The sequence below is a fragment of the Cyprinodon tularosa genome, unplaced genomic scaffold, assembly GCF_016077235.1.
Source record: "Cyprinodon tularosa strain WSP-4 unplaced genomic scaffold, ASM1607723v1 ctg1337, whole genome shotgun sequence".
NCBI classification, from domain to species: domain Eukaryota; kingdom Metazoa; phylum Chordata; class Actinopteri; order Cyprinodontiformes; family Cyprinodontidae; genus Cyprinodon; species Cyprinodon tularosa.
The window spans coordinates 118,484-140,088 of NW_024038156.1; the positions used below are offsets into that span (position 1 = coordinate 118,484).

The 21,605-nt window shown below is 44.1% G+C and overlaps 1 protein-coding gene and 1 long non-coding RNA gene across 3 annotated transcripts in view; both read right to left on the bottom strand.

Moving 5' to 3' along the window:
• The window catches only part of afap1 (actin filament associated protein 1), a 110,281-nt gene that overhangs the window by 58,068 nt on the left and 30,608 nt on the right, over positions 1-21,605 (bottom strand). For both annotated transcript variants that reach the window (XM_038277679.1, XM_038277678.1), the window contains exons 2-3: positions 19,676-19,804; positions 19,484-19,566 (exon numbers count right to left, since the gene is read on the bottom strand). In XM_038277679.1, coding sequence (XP_038133607.1) covers positions 19,484-19,566; positions 19,676-19,804 — 212 coding nt within the window. The remainder of the gene's footprint in view (positions 1-19,483; positions 19,567-19,675; positions 19,805-21,605) is intronic.
• LOC119778468 lies at positions 14,908-16,330 on the bottom strand. The gene is made up of 2 exons (XR_005280068.1): positions 16,241-16,330; positions 14,908-16,209 (listed from the first exon to the last, which is right to left on the bottom strand). It is a non-coding gene; the product is annotated as an uncharacterized LOC119778468 (long non-coding RNA).

Consider the following 21,605-nt stretch of genomic DNA (forward strand, 5'->3'; position numbering starts at 1 on the left):
TCTTTTGGCAAGGAAAAATTAACTTTAGGTCCAGGAAAGATGGTGACTCTTAATGAGTTAAAACAGGGCACAGCAATTGCTGCAAAATTTGGAACAGTTTTGTCAACCAGTGTATTTTCTGCCAAATGGATCAAATATCACGGTACAGAATACCGTCATGACTTTCTTATATGTACTGAAGTAACAGATGAGATGCCTGTTTTTTGTAAGATTGACGTGATTGCTGTAAAAGATGACTGTGTCTTGCTCTGTGGAAAACTGATGGAAACCTTGTGTTTTGATAATCATTACCATGCCTTTAAGGTCAGGCTGCATCCAGATAATGTTTTAAAAGTGTTGCACATAAGTGAGTTATTTTACTTTAAACCGCTTGATCTTCAAATGAAGTATGGTACCACAGATAACGCCCTATATGTTGTTCCATATTGTCATTTTATGCAGACCTAGGGTCAGTTTTCTTAAGTGTTCGTGTTCAACTTCATATAAGCTGTTTATCAGGGGCCCAGTAATGGAGCAGCAGGCACACATTTTTGTGCATATGAATACGTTGCATGAGGATACCTGGCACGGCAGGTACACCTATTGCATGTCAATTCACTTTTTTTTTCTTTTTTTAAATGCTGCATATGAACAGTTTTATGGAGAGTTTTGCACATAAATTATCTTTTACTTCTTATTGTTCACTCTTCAAATGAAGTACAGGACATATGACCTTATATGTTGTTCCATATTGTCATTTTATGTAGGCCTGGGGCCAGTGCTGCTAAGTGGTACACTGTTATGACCTGTTACATTGTCTTGTGCACCCAAAAGTTTATGTGCATGCAAACAAGTTGCATTAGGATACCTGGCACGGCAGGTACACCTATTGCATGACTTCATTTTTTTTTTCTCCTTTAAATGCTGCATATGTAAATGGTTTCTGGAGTGTGTTTGTAATATTTAAAATTGCCAAATTTAATATTTTTCTAACATGCTTTTGTGAAATAAAAGTTCTGAAATGTATTTTTGCAATAACTTGTTTTTATTCATTGATATTTATAAAAAGTGTAATAGATGCAATTTAACACTACAAAAGTGTAAATATTTATCTGTACAGTGTTAATGGCTTTTAGGATTTGACTCAATTTGAGTTGGGGGTTTTTCACTGCAACAGTGTAAATCAAGACATTAATAGTGAACAGTTAACACAGTTATGAGTCTTCAGTGTTCACCTCCATTAACTCATTGCAAGGTTAAAAAGTATCTGTATCAGAGTTGATTTGTCACCCCAATAGTGTAACTCTTCAACACTCCTGAGAATCATTTTAACTCTCTCCAGTGTTAATAACCTACAGTGTTAAGTTCTATTAACACTGTACAGTGTAAACCGGTGTTAAATTTTAACTCAATTCTGAGTTAATTTCACTCTGAAATTTCAACACTTTGGAAAGAGTTAATTCAACACTATTTTGATACGGACCAAATACACTCGGATATAGTGTTAAATTTAACTCTATAAGTGTTGATTTAACACTGCAAAATTTGCTGTGCATAGCAATGGAAGTGGATGTTGAATTTACGGAAGATATTGCCAAGGGGAAGGAGGTAGATGATGAAGAGCAGGGGCCCCAGAACAGAGCCCTGGGGCACACCTGAGGTGACGGGGGAGGGGGTGGATTTGAGGGTCTTCAGTTGAATGAACTGAGTGCGGTCAGAAAAATAAGAAATAAACCAGTCCAACGGAGTGCTCGTGATGCCAATGGAAGAAAGCCTACTGAGGAGGGTGGTGTGACAGATGGTGTCGAAGGCTGCACTCAGGTCGAGAAGGATGAGGATGGTGAGTAGTCCAGAATCAGATGCCATGAGGAGGTCATTGGTGATTTTGATGAGTGCTGTTTCAGTGCTATGGAGTGGCCGGAAACCAGACTGAAATTCTTCATACAGGCTGTTGGCACATAGGTGAGAATGGAGCTGGGAGGCAACTGTTTTTTCAAGAATTTTGGAGATGAAGGGTAAATTGGAGATAGGACGGAGGTTGTTGGAGTTGGTGGGGTCGGCACCAGGTTTTTTTTACAATCGGGGTGATGGCAGCAGTTTTGAGAGGTGTAGGGACAGTTCCAGTGGTGAGGGAGGAGTGGATGATAGCGGAGATGAGGGGAGCCAGAGAGGGAAGGCAGGTTTTGACAAGTTGTGTTGGGAGGGGGTCCAGTTGACAGGTGGATGATTTGGATTTCCGGATGAGCTCTGTGATTTCCGAGACAGTGGGAGGATGGAAGGAGGAGAATAAATGTGTAGGCGGGGGGAGATCTGCTGAGTTGCTGAGATGATTGGTCAGTTCTCCATCCACTGTGCGTCGTCTGTTGGGAACGCTCACGGGGGAACTGTGCGTCGTCTGTGGGGAACGCTCACGGGGGAACTGTGCGTCGCCTGTTGGGAACGCTCACGGGGGAACTGTGCGTCGTCTGTGGGGAACGCTCACGGGGGAACTGTGCGTCGCCTGTGGGGAACGCTCACGGGGGAACTGTGCGTCGCCTGTGGGGAACGCTCACGGGGGAACTGTGCGTCGTCTGTGGGGAACGCTCACGGGGGAACTGTGTGTCGCCTGTGGGGAACGCTCACGGGGGAACTGTGTGTCGTCTGGCGTTGGATGAGGGGTTGTAGACGACGAACAAGCTTGTCAAACCGACACACGGACACCATCAATCCTAGCTAGTTCCTGATTGGCCCTCTGGCATTGTGGCGTCTAATAACAGCGCAGACCACGCCTCAATATTTGGCATAGATCAAAAATATCTGCGACAAACTCACTGTGACACGCTGCTGACGGAGGAAAACCAGCCCTTTAGAGTCTAATGACCAAACACACATGAGACCGATTCAAAGATTTATGTAATTTAATTCATCTGATATTCCAACCCTTCTACTTTATGTGACCCAAGAGAAGAAGAAAAGCCTAATTTACAGCAGCAGATTTCCTCACCGATTGTTTGCAGACCAGCGTTTTTCTCCAAAACCATAAATCCTGAACAGTTTGGTTTGGCACCCTACCGCTCTAAGACTTCAGCAGCGCTGGGACCGTCCAATCACAAGAAAAGATGGACGGCCAATCAGGAGCTTGTGGGCGGGTCTAAACTGCAGAAAGTGAGCTGCGGTTTACCACTAGGTCCTAGTGCTCGAGGAGTGTATGTGTTCTGTAGCGTAACATTTTATGTGGACAGTAAAATATTAATTGGACCAAAACTGACTGTTGAAACACCAGACCCCCAAATTACATCGTAGCTGGAAGCAAAATTAGCACGTTCTTCTTCTGTGTCTGGCTGAGAACACCAACTAATGTTCTCTCTTTTCCCCAGGGGGGGCGCCAGAGGTTCAGTTGCTGCTTCACCCCCTTTGAAAGCAGCTCAGGATCCTTAGGGAACTATTTCCGACAGCATGGGGCTGAATCCCAAAGCTCTGACCCAACGTGAAGCTATAGCTGAACCTGAATCCATTAAATCTTCAGCAGCTGTCAATGATAGACCTCCTTTCCAGCCCGGAGTTCTTCTCATGAATGTTACTCCCATTTTCTCCCTCAGTCACTGAGTGGAAAATACTAGAAAATGTCCATATTGTATCATCATTAAGCCAATGGGAAGCGCTGGATGTAATGAAGAAGGTATCTGAAGGGCGCTAGACACATATGCATGACAGACTTTTCAGATTTTCATTGTGCACATTGCTAAATAAACATGCTCACAACATGCTAAATACTAAGTAGCCTTAGCCTTAAAGGTTTGGAGGGTGTGTTGTGGGAAAATTTATATCTTTCTTTCATTATATATTAATATTCATATTTACTCACTATAAAAGTTTTCACTTAGTCTGTTTCTCTCTCAAGGCCACACCATTCCCTGCAGAATGTTGTTTGTAGACCAGACACAGCTTCTTCCCATAACAATCCATATTCTTTCTCAAGGTTTATTCATAACATGTTACTGTTAAGCAAAGTGTGTGTAATTTGTTATGACTCTGACTGCTTTCGATTGTTGTAACTAGGGGGGAACGAACCCTGCCCAGATCAGAACAGAGCAGAATGCTGTGCCATGATGACTGTTCTCTCTTTGCAAAGATATTAATAAATGTGCCGACTGAGTGAAATCCATCGATCTCCGTTTATTTAACTAGGATGAATAGTTGAATACTTTTTTCCCACGACAATTTGGCGTTGTCAAGGCAGTTCTCTTTAACTGATTTTTTCTGAGGACAGCGATTGTCAGAAGTGTCAGGTACCACCTGGAGGAAGCAGTCTTCCAGCCTCAATACCCCGTTTAGAAGGTTAAGGGAGTGAGGACTTCTGGCATCGAGGTCCCTAGAGGTCAGCAGGAGGATCAAAACCAACCATTTTTTTTTGAGACGGTGAGATGGATCTTTTGTCGGCACAATTTAGATTAGATTTCAAAAACTAAATCACAAAACAACAGGTTGTTTACAGATTTAAAGATAATTAGAAATCAAATTCTGGAAAATTTGTTCAAACAAAGTCCTCTTCTTCTCCATTAAAATTATAATCTAGCAAGAAACTAATTAATAGGTTAATTATTTTAATGCACTAAAATTTGTATAATACTAAAGATTATACATATGAAATAACAGATAATTTTCCTTTTTGGGGAGCAGAAAGGCAATTCAGGTTTTTGTTCCACCTGTGAACCAAAAGACCTCGCATAGGAACGTGAGGCTCTCTCTAAGGGTGAGAGGAAGGTTGTAGGTGCCATCAGAAGGCATTTAATTTTACTGAGACGTCGGTAATCTAGAGTGGGATCCCCCCCAGTTATCCAGGTCGGCACCAGAGGAGTGGTGTGCGTATTGGAAACCGGTAAATTACCTGTAGATAATGGGAAAGGTTTTGCAGTTTTACAGTATGGTAGTAGAACAAAAGGCAAGGTTCCAGGGAATTGTCAACTGCCCAAGGAGAAATTTTTGGTCAATTGCAGAAAAAAGTAGGTAGGGTTCTTTTCATGTTGCAATAAACAAAAATGTTGAAGATAAGATAAACGAATATCATGAGAAGTTAGAGGCTAAAAAGAAGGTAAGGTAAGAAATTTACAGATTTTAACAAAAAAAAAAAAGAAAAGAAAAAATGGAAAAAGAAAAAGAGAGGAAAACTGTTTAAAATGATGGATGGTTAACAGGAGAGTTCAAAGAAACTCTCAGCTTCAAAAAGAAATGGGTTAAAATAAGAAGTCAAAAAAAAAAGAGTGTTTAAACCTTATACTAAACATATTTACACTGTGTTACATATTAAACTTACACTATACTTTACACTATAAGTTATAATAATGAATTTTAATTTCAATGGTGCTTTTAAAGAAACAAAACTCTCTCAATTTTTACAGGAAGTTAATAACTCATAGCTAAAAATAAAAAACTATTTAAATTATTACAGAAAAAAGTAAGTAGTAATTTGCCTTAGGACTTCCGGTGGTGACGATGTAGGAGAAGGCCGCTCGAAAGAGGTCTCCCGGGTAAACTGCAATATATTCCTGTAAACACTACGTTTTGTTTTGGAAAGACGACGGACTGTGATCTTGGTTTATACCCCGCCGTAAAATGAGTGGTTCCAAGTCTAAAACTACCAGCACGTCGAGCTGTCCTGTTACTCGCGGAGGGGCGGCTACTGTGGCTGGCAAACTAGCTAAAATGGCGGCCGCATGTTCGGATACAGGTAACACGTCTGGTCCTGCCAAAGACTCGCCAGATATCTTGTCAATGAGCCAGCTGGTTTCTGAACTGGAGAAGCAACGTGCCTCACTACGGAACGACATGCTAATGCTAATCCAAGAGTCTATTAAACCACTTCAGTCTTCTGTGGATACACTGTGTGAGACTGTAAACCACTTTAACAGCCGCCTCACTGCTGCAGATACTCTGGCTGGGGACAACTTTGAGCGCATTACAAACAGCGAGAAGACCGTGAAAATACTAGAAGCCCAGAATAAGTCTCTTCAAGACCGCCTCGAGGATCTCGAAAACAGGTCGCGAAGAGTTAACCTCCGTATAATCAACATTCCTGAGGGCAGCGAAAAGGGCCGAGACCCGACCGAGTTTATCTCGGATTTGTTGATGGAAAACCTCGGTCCTGACGTTCTCTCCAAACCACCAGAGCTCGAAAGAGCACATCGCTCCCTAGCCCCTAAACCTGGACCCGGAGGCAAACCCAGGCCGTTCGTGATATGCTTTCATCGTTTCCAGGAGAGGGAGAAGGTGCTTCGGTGGACCAGACAGCACGACCTTAAACACGGAGAGACAACACTTCGAGTGTATCCAGACGTGAGCGCCGCTACCGCAAAGAAACGAGCTGCTTACAACCGGATCAAGCAAGCCTTCTACCAGAAAGGTGTGAAGTTCAGGCTCCTTTTCCCTGCCCGCCTGCAAGTTTCATATGAGGATCAGTCATTCACCTTTGAGACCCCCGAGGAGGCGCAGACTTTTTTCAACAATCGAGTGCTGGGTAAAGAGTGAGATGCATTATATTCCTTCCGCTGTCGTCGCTGTGTTCGCTCTGTTTATTTGAATGAAACAATCTGCCTTTATTGTACACCGTTCTGCGGACTCAGCACGGGCACTCAGAGGACATCCTTGGGCATCACCGTAACCATGGAAACTGGTAGGCGCAAGGGCTAAATCTACTCTGATCACGGGACGTTGTTTACTCCCGACTGCTATGACATGAGAGCTGTTCTGCTCATCTCTTCTGCTCAGTTTATGACGGTAAATATGTTAAGGTAACATGGAACCCTCAATCTGGCTGATGTACCTTTTTACAGATACTATATTCACAGGAACCACTTACTTAGATTTATTTATTTATTTTATTTATATATTTTTTTTTTTTTCTCCTCCAGCTTCATTGCTTTTTCTTGTAAATCTTTAACTCCTATGTGTATCTCTGTGAACTGAAACCTTTTGGACGGAATTAAATGGCTTTTTTTTTTTTTTTTTTTTATTATTATTTTTTATTATTATTATTTTATTTATTTATTTTACTTATTTATTTATTCATTTATTTTTTTTATTATTTTTTATTTTTTTTTTTTTTTCCTTTTGTAAATTTTTCTTTTTCTTTTAAACACTTAATAATGATCAACATATCACCTTAAGACAGAGTGGCAAACTGAGCGAGAGACCGTTAAGACTGACGATTATGTTTATAACTTGTTCTTCAAAAAACGTTAAAAAGTGGTGTAAGTTTTATTTTCTTTTTCACCTGGGTAACCTCTTGAACAAGAGGTCATGGAAGCAGAAAGTGATATCCTGTTGGGATTGAAGGTGTGGGGATACTTGGTTTGTATAAGACTATTGGGGATGGGTAAGATGCAGAGGAGTGCATTTTTCCTTCTGTGTTTTTTTTTTTTTATTTTTTTTTTTTTTTTTCCTCCTTCTTCTCCTTTGGGCTCAGGAGACACATCAGACCGGGAAGAGGTTATTCTTAGTTTTTCAAATATATGACAGCTCAGAATAAGAATCTCCGCTTTATTTCCTGGAACCTGAAGGGCATCAACCAGACCATTAAACGAAACAAAGTAATGGCCCATTTAAATCAACTCAGGGGTGATATTTTTTTTCTGCAGGAAACTCACCTTAGATCCTCAGAAGTTAACTGTATTAAGCGATCTTGGATAGGACATGTATTTCCCTCTAAATTCCCTGTAAGGGCAAGGGGCGCAGCTATCCTGATACATAAAAGTGTTCCTTTTGAATTATCAAACTCCATTGAAGACCTTAATGGTCGATTTATAATAATTTCGGGTAGACTATGTGGCATTCCTGTGATAATGGCCTGTATTTATGCACCAACAGTGGATGATGACGATTTCATTAGATGCTTTTTTTCCTCTCTTCCTAAAGTTGATGATCACTACTTAATTATTGGCGGTGACTTCAATTTAATCCAGGACCCCTCTCTAGACAGATCTTCTTCATCTCCCCAGATGTTATCCAAATCAGCCAAAGCTCTTGATGTGTACAAGACTAGTCTTGGTTTATCTGACCCATGGAGAGTTAAATCACCTTCGAATAAAGTATTTTCCTTTTTCTCTCACGTCCATCATTCATATTCACGAATAGATTTTTTCCTTCTGTATAATTATTTTCTGTCTAACATCCATTCCTGTGAATACCATACCATTGTCATTTCTGACCACGCCCCCGTATCGGTTGATCTTACCTTTTCTAGCCGTGTCCCGCCCCCCAGACGGTGGAGATTTAATTCTGCCTTACTAGCTCAGGCTCCCTTTAAAAACTTCCTTAATGCTCAGATCTCCTTGTTTTTTGACACCAATGACTCCCCACAAATATCAAGATCCACACTATGGGAAACTTTTAAGGCATATATGCGTGGACAAATTATATCATATGTTTCAACTTTGAAGAGAAGAGAAAGGGAGGAGTCGGAGGCTCTCACTAAGGAAATACTGAGAGTGGATCATTTGTATGCTTCAGCTCCCACACCCACTCTTTATAAACAACGTCTTCTGCTTCAGTCCAAATTTGATCTATTATCCACGAGTAAAACACAAAAACAGTTATTCCTGACTAAACAACGTTTCTTCGAGACTGGGGATAAAGCAGGAAGATTATTAGCACATCAAGCACGCGCAGCCACACAATCTAGGCTGATCCCAAAGATCAAATCCGCTTCGGGTGAAGTTACCTCAGACCCTACTGAGATCAATGAGATGTTCTGCTCCTACTACTCCAACCTTTACTCCTCACAGTGTCCATCGGATGTCTGGAGAGACGATAACCCGCTAGATAAGATAACTTTCCCTAAAATTAGTGAAGACTTGTCTGGAGAGCTGGGAAATCCCATTTCTGTCAAGGAGGTACAGGAAGCAATTTCAGCACTCCAAAACGGTAAATCTCCGGGCCCCGATGGGTTCACTGCTGAATTTTTCAAGTCATTCTCGGTTACCATTGCCCCAGCCCTTCAACAAATGTATAATGAATCCTTTGCGAAGGGGTTTTTACCCCCCACCCTGTCGGAGGCCTCAATTTCTCTCCTGCTAAAGAGGGATAAAGACCCTCTAATGTGCAGTAGCTATAGACCCATCTCCCTTTTAAATGTTGATCTAAAGATTCTGTCAAAGGTTCTTGCCCTCCGTCTACAGCGTGTCCTCCCAAGTATAATTTCAACTGATCAAACAGGTTTTATGCTAGGTAGGCACTCATTCCACAACACAAGGAGACTCCTTAATATTATTAGTGATCCTAGTTCAAACGTTCCCGAAGTGGTTGTCTCACTTGATGCAGAGAAGGCCTTTGACAGGGTGGAGTGGAACTTCCTTTTTTTTGTTTTGCAAAGATTCGGTTTCAACTCTGAATTTATATCTTGGATTAAACTACTTTATGCCAACCCAGTTGCCACTGTCCACACAAATGGTCTTCAGTCAATCTCATTTCCCCTCTGTCGGGGAACTAGACAGGGCTGTCCTCTCTCCCCCCTCTTATTCGCATTAGCAATCGAGCCATTAGCCATCTGGCTTCGTCAGGAGAGTGGGTTTGAGGGCATTACCAGAGCCGGGAAAGTCCATAAATTATCGTTATATGCTGACGACCTCCTTTTATATATGGCTAACCCTGCTGCGTCTCTTCCTGTAACTCTAGATATCTTTAAAAAATTTGGATCTTACTCAGGCTACAAACTTAATCTCCACAAAAGCGAACTTTTCCCTGTTAACTCTCTGGCCAAAAATATCCCCCCAACTTTTTTCCCTTTTAAATATGCTAGGGATGGATTTAAGTATTTGGGGGTGCACATTGCAAATTCATTCTACCAACTTTTCTCCCAAAATTTCTCTCCTCTCCTTGAGAAATGTAAACTAGACTTTGACAGATGGTCTGCTCTCCCATTATCCCTGGCAGGTCGTGTTAGTTTGGTTAAAATGGTTGTGTTACCCAAGTTTCTATATCTTTTCTCACATATCCCTGTGGTTATTAACAAGTCCTTTTTCAGATTGCTTGATAAATCTTTAAGTTCCTTCCTCTGGGGCAACACAAGTCCACGTATCAGAAAGTCAGTGCTACAGCTTCCAAAGGCGCTTGGCGGCTTAGCGATGCCCAATTTTTTACACTATTACTGGTCCTGCAATATTCATAAACTCTTATATTGGATAACCAACACAGCCAACGATGAAAGACCTGCCTGGGTACACATGGAACTTTCATCCTCTAAACTTTCTCTTCATTCCCTGATTTGCTCCCAACTCCCGTTAACTATATCCAGTTTTACTTCAAATCCTCTGGTTTTTAACTCTATTAAAATTTGGATCCAAATTAGGAAAAGCCTCGGTCTCCACAGAGCCTCAGATTTCTCTCCAATTGTAAACAATCACCTCTTTCTGCCTTCCTGTTCTGATTTGACCTTTCAGGTTTGGTTTGACAAAGGGATAACAAAATTTAAAGACCTTTATAACCAAGCGACTTTTATGTCCTTTTCAGAGCTGTCAGAAACATTTCACCTGCCCAAATCCCATTTATTTCGTTTCTTCCAGATAAGACACTTTATTCAGAACCAGAATCCCAAATTTCCCAGTCGCCCCCCAGAATCTCTAGTTGACTCACTACTGGCTCTTGACCCTGAACAAAAACGATTGACCTCTAGCATTTACAGCCTCATTAATTCCACTGCCAATACCCCGGCACCTGAACCCAGAGACTCGTGGGAGCAAGAGCTTGGAACCTCGCTGCCTGAGGATTATTGGCGACAGGTTTTAAAGATGGTTCACTCCTCTTCAATCTGCGCAAGGCACAGCCTCTTGCAATGTAAAGTTGTACATAAAGCCCACTACACTAATCTAAGGTTATCCCGGATTTTTCCCAATGTAACTGATTCGTGTAATAGGTGCAAACAATCTCCAGCCAACCATTCCCATATGTTTTGGTCCTGCCCCAGGCTTGCCACATTCTGGTCTGAAATCTTCAAAACTCTTAGTACAGCGTACAATACTGTCATTACTCCCGATCCTCACTTAGCTTTGTTTGGTGTCCCCTTACAGCCCTTTAACTCTAAAGCCATTCAAACTGTTCTAGCCTTTGTCACCCTGCTGGCCAGGAGACTCATACTTCTTAAGTGGAAACATCCTCATCCTCCATCTCTCAACAGATGGATGAAGGAAGTATTACTGACAGTCAGGCTTGAGAGACTTAGATTTTCCCTCAATGGTTCCTTAAGTTTGTTTGAAAGGACTTGGAAACCTCTATTAAATTACATTGAACATTGTACACCTCTACCTGATTGTGATGATTGAGCCCCCCCCCCCCCCCCCCTTTTTTTTTTTTTTTTTTTTTTTTTTTTATTATTATTATTATTATTTTTTTTTTTTTTTTTTTTTTTTTTTTTTTTTTTTAAACACTTTCTAATTTCAGTCATTCTACTTTTCTTATTTATGTTCTTATACACACTTTATTGATTATATGTTGATTTTCCTTTACATAAGCAACTGCTCTTTATTGGGGTGGGAGGGGAGGGGAGGGGAGGGGGAAGGGAAAAAAAAAAAAAAAACGGGGAAAAAGAATGGAAGAGTCATCTGTCATGCTACACCTGTGTGTAACTACTGTGTTTGTTAAATTGCTTCCAATAAAGAAAGTTAATGAGAAAAAAAAAGAAAAAAGTAAGTAGGGCATAAAATAAGGTCAAATTAAAAGTTTAAAAACTGAAAAAACTTAAAATAGAATAAAATGGAGGAATTAACCTAGAATTAAATAAAGAAAACATACAAAATTAAATAGAGAAAAGTAAGGTTGATGATAAAAGCAAATTTAAGAAAATTAGATGAGAAAAGTTTGTGACGAGAGGGGAACGTGACTTAAAGTGACTGAAGGATGAAGTGGGGTGACTGACGAGACAACATTCCTTTCCTGAAAAGGCTTCTTCTTTTTTTATGGTAAAGATGAACAACTTTATTTTTATTTTTTATTATTATTATTCATTTGAAATATTGAAACTTAAACTAATCATTGTTTTTTTTTACTCCCTGCCCTTCAAACATGGACTCCCTGATCGGAGCCGCTCAGAATTCAGACCTGGAGGAGATGAACCCCTCCCATCAGCCCGCCAGAGAAAGGCAGCCTGCTTCAAGCATCAATCTCCCCCCACCCCCCCAAGGCACACACACCGACACAGCAACCGGATGGAAATGATGGGTTAAAATCTGGGGAAAGCAACACAAAAGGATTTTCATCTGCTCTGAACCCCTGACCCTAATAGCTCACCTGAGCTGCAACCTGCTCCACAATGTGTGTGTGTGCAAAAACCATGAGGACAGAGACACTGGGGGGAAACAAGGAGGAGGTGCACCAACATAAGGCGTTCCTTCTCTCCGGTGCTAAATTATTATTTAATTAGTGAATAATTTTTTTTTGTTTGAGGAGTGGCTGACCTTTTGGACTGAGGTGGTGGAGCTCCAGGACTGAAACCGCCTGTTGGCAGCAATCAGTAAAGGGTAAAGTGATCGATTATATATTTTATTTTTTACTTTTCTTTTATTTCATATTCCATTTCCATAGACTTCCAACTATTCAAGAAAAGTTTGATAACTTTCTCTTATTAGATTCCTTTCTGCATCTTGCAATGAAGAAAATGCTTGCTGACAGACTTTCTGACTGACATGACTTTATCTATGGGAAATGTCTAATGAGGGTGATAATGTACGGCCTGGTTGGCTTTCACTAAACCATGATTCTTTTAGTGTAATTTCTGATCAAATTAGAACCAACCTTAAGTATCTAAACCAAAAATTATCTTTATAAAAGAGAAAAACTCAGCAGCAACTGTCTTTTCCTATGTCGGCTTCAGGACTGGAAAACAAAACGTTTATTATCAGGCCTGTGGTTGTTTAAAAACAGGACGGGTCTGGTTTTGTTCATTTCCTGCTGTCACCATGTTCCATAATGTTATGGACGGACCTGGAGATGAAAACTGAGGCAAATCCAGAGAGAGAAAAGGGTCCAAACATGGTCTGACACGGTAGCAGTAAAATGCGCACAGGTTTTAGTCACAAACCAAATTCTCTATTTCCACAGCAGCCACTCGGAGAGATTAGCTTCATCTCTTCATGATTTTGTGGGATGTTGCTTTATCCCTGTGCCATGAATGTCTGAGGTTCTGACTAAGACAGAGAAAAGGTGATGGTTGCTCTGACTTATGAAAATGTAAACAAAATAGCACCTTATAGATGAAAAAGGATGAATAATATAATCCAATAGGATAAAATCTAAAGTTATGCGTCAGTTTAATCTGAATTAGATTTCACTAAATGAAAAACTACGAGAAATTGATTTTCCTTTCCTCCAAAAATATTATTATTTACTTATATCATTTAACACATATAAACAATGAAATCAGAAATTTTCATCCCTTAAGTGTTTAAAATAAATAAACCTTACAGTTAATCAGATATATGGGATGTAGTTTGGGAAAATGCAACTAAAATATATAAAAGCTATGAGTTTATTAACTAATATTATAGATTTGCAAAAATAAATAATTAATTCCTGAAAGATTTGAATCAAAGTGGCATATTTTCCTGAGAGAGTGAAATATTAATAATATTTTTTTGGCACATTTAAAACAAGTATGTTTAAAAATAAATAAAACCTAAAACCTGCTTAATGGATTTAAATCTAGGATGATAAAAAATGAAAAAACATCCTAACTTTCAGAATTAGGACTGAAATAGCACCTGACATAAAGTTATAAATGGTTGGCTTACAGCAGAATAGTAACTGATTCGCTGTTTAGAGTTAAAGTACCTGCGTATAAATAGACAGAGAAGCGTCCATTTTACCGCTGACCCAGTTACAGGAGGTTCGGTAAGATGGGCAGGCTAAGGGCCCCCCCCCAGTGAGAGAAAAGGGCCTGACACACATGAAGGTTTGCATGCAGCAATTACCTTTAATCATTTATGTTATGGCCATTTGTTTGCGTTTTGTTTGTCTTATCTATTGTCTTATATGTTGTCTGTAGTGTCTGTGGATCCACTCTAACTATTGGATGTTGTCCATTTGTGAAATGATAGCTTTTTTTTTTGTCTTGGTAAAATAGAAATGAGGGAATAATTAAGGTTAAACTGTAAAATAAGGACAGTTTCTAGTTTCTGTGGCTCATTCTTCCCCCTCACCTGTTTTCAAAACAAAGCAGGAGTTAAATGTGTTAAAGATAATGCACAGCTGTTTGAATTGGTAATAAAGGGGATTGACATAAGGTTCAAATATCACAACAAATAAAGTTTAATGAGACAGATTTTAAAAAATTAAATCAAATGAACAGATTATGCTTGTTTAACAATAATTGGGCATTTCTTCAAATAATCAAGGACCTGTGTCATTATTTAAAAGCTAAATGCTAAAGTTTAATTTGTTAACCTTAATTCTTTAAGATTTAGATTAAACTTTAATGGTAAATAAATCTATATGTGTGTAGCGCAAATAGCTTGTATAAAAATAAATTAGGCTGATTGAATTTGCTTTTACATTATTTACAATTCTTTAAGAAGTAAATCTATCTTAAGCTGATCTGGAATAAATATGCAAATTTATTTAACATAATTATTGGTTAATAATTATACGGTGTCCAAATGACTCAATTGGAAATAATGATGATAATAGCATTATTTAATAATAATAATAACGATAACATTAATAATAATGATTATAATGATAGAGGATATAAATAACAGGATTTAATTCCTACATTAAGATGAATGGTGGAGACTTTAAAATGATCTATTCTCAATGGATCCATAGCTCAGATATATCTGGAGGTTAAATTGACTTGACTTAAATTGTTGTTGTTCTTCAACAGAACATATTTTATTTGTTCTGATGAAGAAAAGGGTGGAAAGAAGATAAAACAAGAGAAAAACAGCAAAGCTAAACTAATAAGGATCCATATAGATGCTGTTTATTTTTCCATCTGGAACAGTCCATGTGGAATTTGGGTTGATAATTGAGAGCAGAATAAATAAACAACCTAAAGAAACGACTGCTAGACTTCTGGATGAAGTTTGAACACCTCAGCCTGACTGTCTGATGTGCGTTTGGGAAAAACCAGCTTTGTTGATGTTTGTTGATGGTTCAGCTTCTTGGACCCCTGGTTTGGTGTTTCTTCACCTCATGAAACTCTTGTTTCTGGTTCTTTGATTTTGCTTCGCCTTGGAAACATCGTTCTTGAAATCGGATGGAAAGCCTATATTCTTCTTCCACACACATCATGTCTGGTGGAAGCAACAGAGAAGGCTGTGCTTGTTTACATTGCTGCAGCCCACTGACACACACAGTCCTCTGCTGAGGAGAAGTTTGTTTGGATTTCTGCAGGTGCAGAAGTGATAAGGGTACTGAACACTAAGGAAGTACATTTACTGGGTAAGTTTGAAATGATGGAATAATTCAATGATTTGTGACAAAGTTTAAAATTCAAATTTTAATCTAAAGTTCTTTAAGCTACATGAACTTGTTTTGATCTACTATTGTTTGTGAAAGGGTAAGATAACATCTGATCTTTCCTTCCCTCAGCTCCTTTAATTCAGCATGTTGGTAACTTTGACTCCCAGTTTTCCTCCCCATGAGCTCATGACGGATCGACCCGTTCCTGGACCACAGAACGGGCCAGACCACTGACCTCTGGCCAGACTGGGACTGACAGGTGACACATTAAAATGACCTACAAGACCTTTTTTTCCCCTTAGTCAGAGAAGGCTTTACAGAGGGACCAAGGTGCCTGGAGACCCTAATGCAGGACCATCACAGCCATCCTTCCATCCTTCAGCAGGAGGAGGTGTGGCTCAAAGTCAATAAAAGAAAGTGATCAGAGCTCATCGGAGCTCATCTGGAAGGAACCAGGAAAAGCTTCAACAAAAGAAATCAGAATAAAGGGGCAGAATAATCCCCTCTGATTGGTTAATTAACACATCAGTAGTCCACCTGATGTGTTGAGGACCAGCTGTTCTGTAGACAACGTTCAAAATGTCGCCTGTATAAGGGACCAACATCAACAGAAAGATGAAGACGCCCACCTGAAGATGTCTGACATCAGCTTTGGCTTTTTGATTTTTAATCATACAACATGAATGAGAAGGGAAATGTGTTGTGATGTGTTGCATTTTAATCAAAGATTAACATTTTTAGTGTCTAAGTGTTTGATATTACTTTTCTTGATAATAAAAGAAAGTCCAAGTGTTAGATGAGCACCTGATGGCTGATGGTCAGTATAGATGAGCACCTGATGGCTGATGGTCAGTATTGGCAGAGATTTCTGGATCAGAGAATGAACTCTGATGATCGGGTCTCAGCTACCATTGGGGAAGAGGAGCTGAGATTAAATCCTCCAACTTTTTAATGTGTGCTTTGACTGAGCCTGATTCTGAAGAGCTGAACTCGCCATCTGCGTGAAACATCTTTGTGTTATGATTTTAACATTTTGCATAGAGATTGATCTTCTTTTACTTTTAATGAAACTCAGATTAATAATTTGACTTATAGTTTATAGACATGAAGGGATCTATTGTTTTGACTGATTTGAACTTTTCTCTTTCCAGGGAAACAGCCACCCTCTGCACGCCGCCATCAGCTGCCACCCTCTGCACGCCGCCATCAGCTGCCACCCTCTGCACGCCGCCATCAGCAGCCACCCTCTGCACGCCGCCATCAGCAGCCACCCTCTGCACACCGCCATCAGCTGCCACCCTCTGCACGCCGCCATCAGCTGCCACCCTCTGCACGCCGCCATCAGCTGCCACCCTCTGCACACCGCCATCAGCTGCCACCCTCTGCACGCCGCCATCAGCTGCCACCCTCTGCACGCCGCCATCAGCTGCCACCCTCTGCACACCGCCATCAGCTGCCACCCTCTGCACGCCGCCATCAGCTGCCACCCTCTGCACGCCGCCATCAGCTGCCACCCTCTGCACACCGCCATCAGCTGCCACCCTCTGCACGCCGCCATCAGCAGCCACCCTCTGCACGCCGCCATCAGCAGCCACCCTCTGCACGCCGCCATCAGCAGCCACCCTCTGCACGCCGCCATCAGCTGCCACCCTCTGCACGCCGCCATCAGCTGCCACCCTCTGCACGCCGCCATCAGCAGCCACCCTCTGCACGCCGCCATCAGCTGCCACCCTCTGCACCCCGCCATCAGCTGCCACCCTCTGCACACCACCCTGCCACCCTCTGCACACCGCCATCAGCTGCCACCCTCTGCACACCGCCCTGCCACCCTCTGCACGCCGCCATCAGCTGCCACCCTCTGCACACCGCCCTGCCACCCTCTGCACACCGCCATCAGCTGCCACCCTCTGCACGCCGCCATACGCCGCCATCAGCAGCCACCCTCTGCACGCCGCCATCAGCAGCCACCCTCTGCACGCCGCCATCAGCTGCCACCCTCTGCACGCCGCCATCAGCTGCCACCCTCTGCACGCCGCCATCAGCAGCCACCCTCTGCACGCCGCCATCAGCTGCCACCCTCTGCACGCCGCCATCAGCTGCCACCCTCTGCACACCACCCTGCCACCCTCTGCACACCGCCATCAGCTGCCACCCTCTGCACACCGCCCTGCCACCCTCTGCACGCCGCTATCAGCAGCCACCCTCTGCACACCGCCCTGCCACCCTCTGCACGCCGCCATCAGCAGCCACCCTCTGCACGCCGCCATCAGCTGCCACCCTCTGCACACCGCCATCAGCTGCCACCCTCTGCACACCGCCCTGCCACCCTCTGCACGCCGCTATCAGCAGCCACCCTCTGCACACCGCCCTGCCACCCTCTGCACGCCGCCATCAGCAGCCACCCTCTGCACGCCGCCATCAGCTGCCACCCTCTGCACCCCGCCATCAGCTGCCACCCTCTGCACACCACCCTGCCACCCTCTGCACGCCGCCATCAGCTGCCACCCTCTGCACCCCGCCATCAGCTGCCACCCTCTGCACACCACCCTGCCACCCTCTGCACACCGCCATCAGCTGCCACCCTCTGCACACCGCCCTGCCACCCTCTGCACGCCGCCATCAGCTGCCACCCTCTGCACACCGCCCTGCCACCCTCTGCACGCCGCTATCAGCTGCCACCCTCTGCACACCGCCCTGCCACCCTCTGCACGCCGCTATCAGCAGCCACCCTCTGCACACCGCCCTGCCACCCTCTGCACACCGCCATCAGCAGCCACCCTCTGCACACCGCCATCAGCTGCCACCCTCTGCACGCCGCCATCAGCTGCCACCCTCTGCACGCCGCTATCAGCTGCCACCCTCTGCACACCGCTATCAGCTGCCACCCTCTGCACGCCGCTATCAGCTGCCACCCTCTGCACGCCGCTATCAGCTGCCACCCTCTGCACGCCGCCATCAGCTGCCACCCTCTGCACACCGCCCTGCCACCCTCTGCACACCGCCATCAGCTGCCACCCTCTGCACACCGCCCTGCCACCCTCTGCACACCGCCATCAGCAGCCACCCTCTGCACACCGCCCTGCCACCCTCTGCACACCGCCATCAGCAGCCACCCTCTGCACACCGCCCTGCCACCCTCTGCACACCGCCATCAGCAGCCACCCTCTGCACGCCGCCATACGCCGCCATCAGCAGCCACCCTCTGCACGCCGCCATCAGCTGCCACCCTCTGCACGCCGCCATCAGCAGCCACCCTCTGCACGCCGCCATACGCCGCCATCAGCAGCCACCCTCTGCACGCCGCCATCAGCAGCCACCCTCTGCACGCCGCCATCAGCTGCCACCCTCTGCACACCGCCCTGCCACCCTCTGCACACCGCCATCAGCTGCCACCCTCTGCACACCGCCCTGCCACCCTCTGCACGCCGCCATCAGCTGCCACCCTCTGCACACCGCCCTGCCACCCTCTGCACACCGCCATCAGCTGCCACCCTCTGCACACCGCCATCAGCTGCCACCCTCTGCACACCGCCCTGCCACCCTCTGCACACCGCCCTGCCACCCTCTGCACACCGCCATCAGCTGCCACCCTCTGCACACCGCCCTGCCACCCTCTGCACACCGCCATCAGCTGCCACCCTCTGCACGCCGCCATCAGCTGCCACCCTCTGCACACCGCCCTGCCACCCTCTGCACGCCGCCATCAGCAGCCACCCTCTGCACACCGCCCTGCCACCCTCTGCACACCGCCATCAGCAGCCACCCTCTGCACGCCGCCATACGCCGCCATCAGCAGCCACCCTCTGCACGCCGCCATACGCCGCCATCAGCAGCCACCCTCTGCACGCCGCCATACGCCGCCATCAGCAGCCACCCTCTGCACGCCGCCATCAGCAGCCACCCTCTGCACGCCGCCATCAGCTGCCACCCTCTGCACGCCGCCATCAGCAGTCCTGAAATACGGAAGAATAAAATACGGGGGACAAAAGCAGAAACCCTGATACCAAACGTCAGAGCTGACGGTGAGGAAGGAGGCTCTGGAATTCAAACAGGGCTCTAAACCTGAGCTCAGACTCACCAGCCAGGGGTGGGGAATGTCGGGAAGGGGCATCTGAGGAGGGGCCGGCATGCCGCTGTGGATCTCAGACTTGAAGGAAGGTTCTGCAAAGAAAAGTAATGAACTGGTCAGTAAATGGTCAGAACATCAGGCCCCGTTTCAACCGTACAGAGATAGGAGTTTAAGATCAGCTTCCATGTCTCCTTTTCTCACCTTTTTCTGAAAGGACACGATTCAGGATGTTGGACAGGTGCACCTTCTTTTCCCGGACCCCGGCACTCAGGTATTCCCGATCCAGCAGGTCCAGGAACAGGCGAAGCTCTGTCACCAGCTCCTCCATGGCTGCAGAACGAACAGAACGCTGCTGTTAGTTTTTCTTTATGGCTTAAACATGAAGGTGAGTTAAATCCCAGCTGGACAACCAGTCACACCATGTCCACCATCTACAGCCCAGATCAGATCCTCAGGTAACCTTCCTGCTCCTGCAAACTGAAGCAAGAGGCAACTGGTTTTCATAGTTTCTCCCATTAAAACCAGAGACATCCCGAAGTATCGTCTTTAAAAACCAGTATCAGCTTTTTATGACGTCACCACAGCAGCCAGGAAAGGCTTTGTTCAGCTAAGTTCATATTTATCACCGTTTTTTACATGAACTCTGAGGAGCTTCTGCTCTAGAAAAATATGCCCACATCATGATGCTGCCTTCACTCTGCTTCAGCACATCTTTGCTTGCTTGTGTCCTTTATGACTTGTCTTCTGTTTTGCCTGCAACTAAAGCTTCCTCTGGCCCATCGTCTATGAAAGGTCCGACTCAGGGACCGTGAGACGCTGCTCTGAGTTGGTCTGTAGTGAAACTTTGCACAAATGGGACAAACTGTGGAGAAGATCAGACGGCATGAAGCACTGGAAACAGTCCTTTAATAACATTCAGTGATTTCCAGAAATGGACCAACTGCTTAAGCATGAAGGTCCAGTGCTGTGAAAGTTTCCACAGACCAGAACAACAGCTGCTGGGCTTTGCTAGACTGGAAACCAGTAGCGCTCCATACATTCAGCAGGGTTAGCCTCACTGACAACGCGGTCCTCTGGATCCAACATGAGCTGGATGTAAACACCTGATTGGCCGGTGCTTCTAATGGGTCATTTCAAGTCACCTGACTCTGAAGAGAACGTTCAGCCAGACGGGTCATTATGATGACATCATAACAAAGTTCCTAAAGTTGAGTTCCCACAGCGGCAGTCTGGGAACAATCGAGCCGTTTCAGAGGCTGCAAGCAGCCATGAGAGCTCAGGAATGTGGAGGGGAGAGAGAGGCCGCTCAGAGCGCCGCCACATGACATGTGGTCAGCATGATGACAGACTGCAACTTCAGCGCGCAGCAGAGGAGCTCCACTCCCGCCAGGGTGCATGTGATGTATGCTAGGTTCATTATGTAAGCAGCGTCAGCATTTGGAGCGGACATCTTTGCTACAAGCAATGCAAAAGACCGACGCTTTTCTCAAGAATGTCTGAACACTGCAGCGCTGTTAGAAAGAGCAGCTAAACCACCTGATTATTATCAGGAAAAGAAAGCAAGTCCAACCAGAAGGAGTGATTGGCAGACCGACCAATGAGGAGACACTTTCAACTGTCCTTTAAAAAAGGGTGAAAAAACAAACTGGTGGAAAAGTAAGGATGAAAATAAAGGATTTCTAAGTTAAAATCTAAACCTTTAGGCTGAGTCTTATAGAGTTAGATCATCATGAAGAAAACCAGGTCCTGTTCTGTCAGTCTAGGTCTATAATCATGTTCTAAACTTAGAAGACTTGAATATTTTATAGGAATTAAAGGAACAGCACTAAACCGGTTTAATAAAATAAATGGGAGTATTTAGGACAGCAGCTCTGCTGTGATATTTCAGCTTTATGGATAAATTCCCAGATTTATTTGGTCTAGACTTTGCTTCAAGAAGAGAATCATAACGTTTATTTTCCGTTTAGTCGTAGAGAAACTACTAATGTAACTTATTGGTATAGGAGTTACTGAAGCTAAGCTTTGGATGAGCTCAGCCCAGATCAGGGTCATAGTCGGAGTTTCTGCTGTGTGAACAAATAAGCTAATTATTTTACAATCAGAAAAAGTGAAACATGTCTGTAAAGTTCCT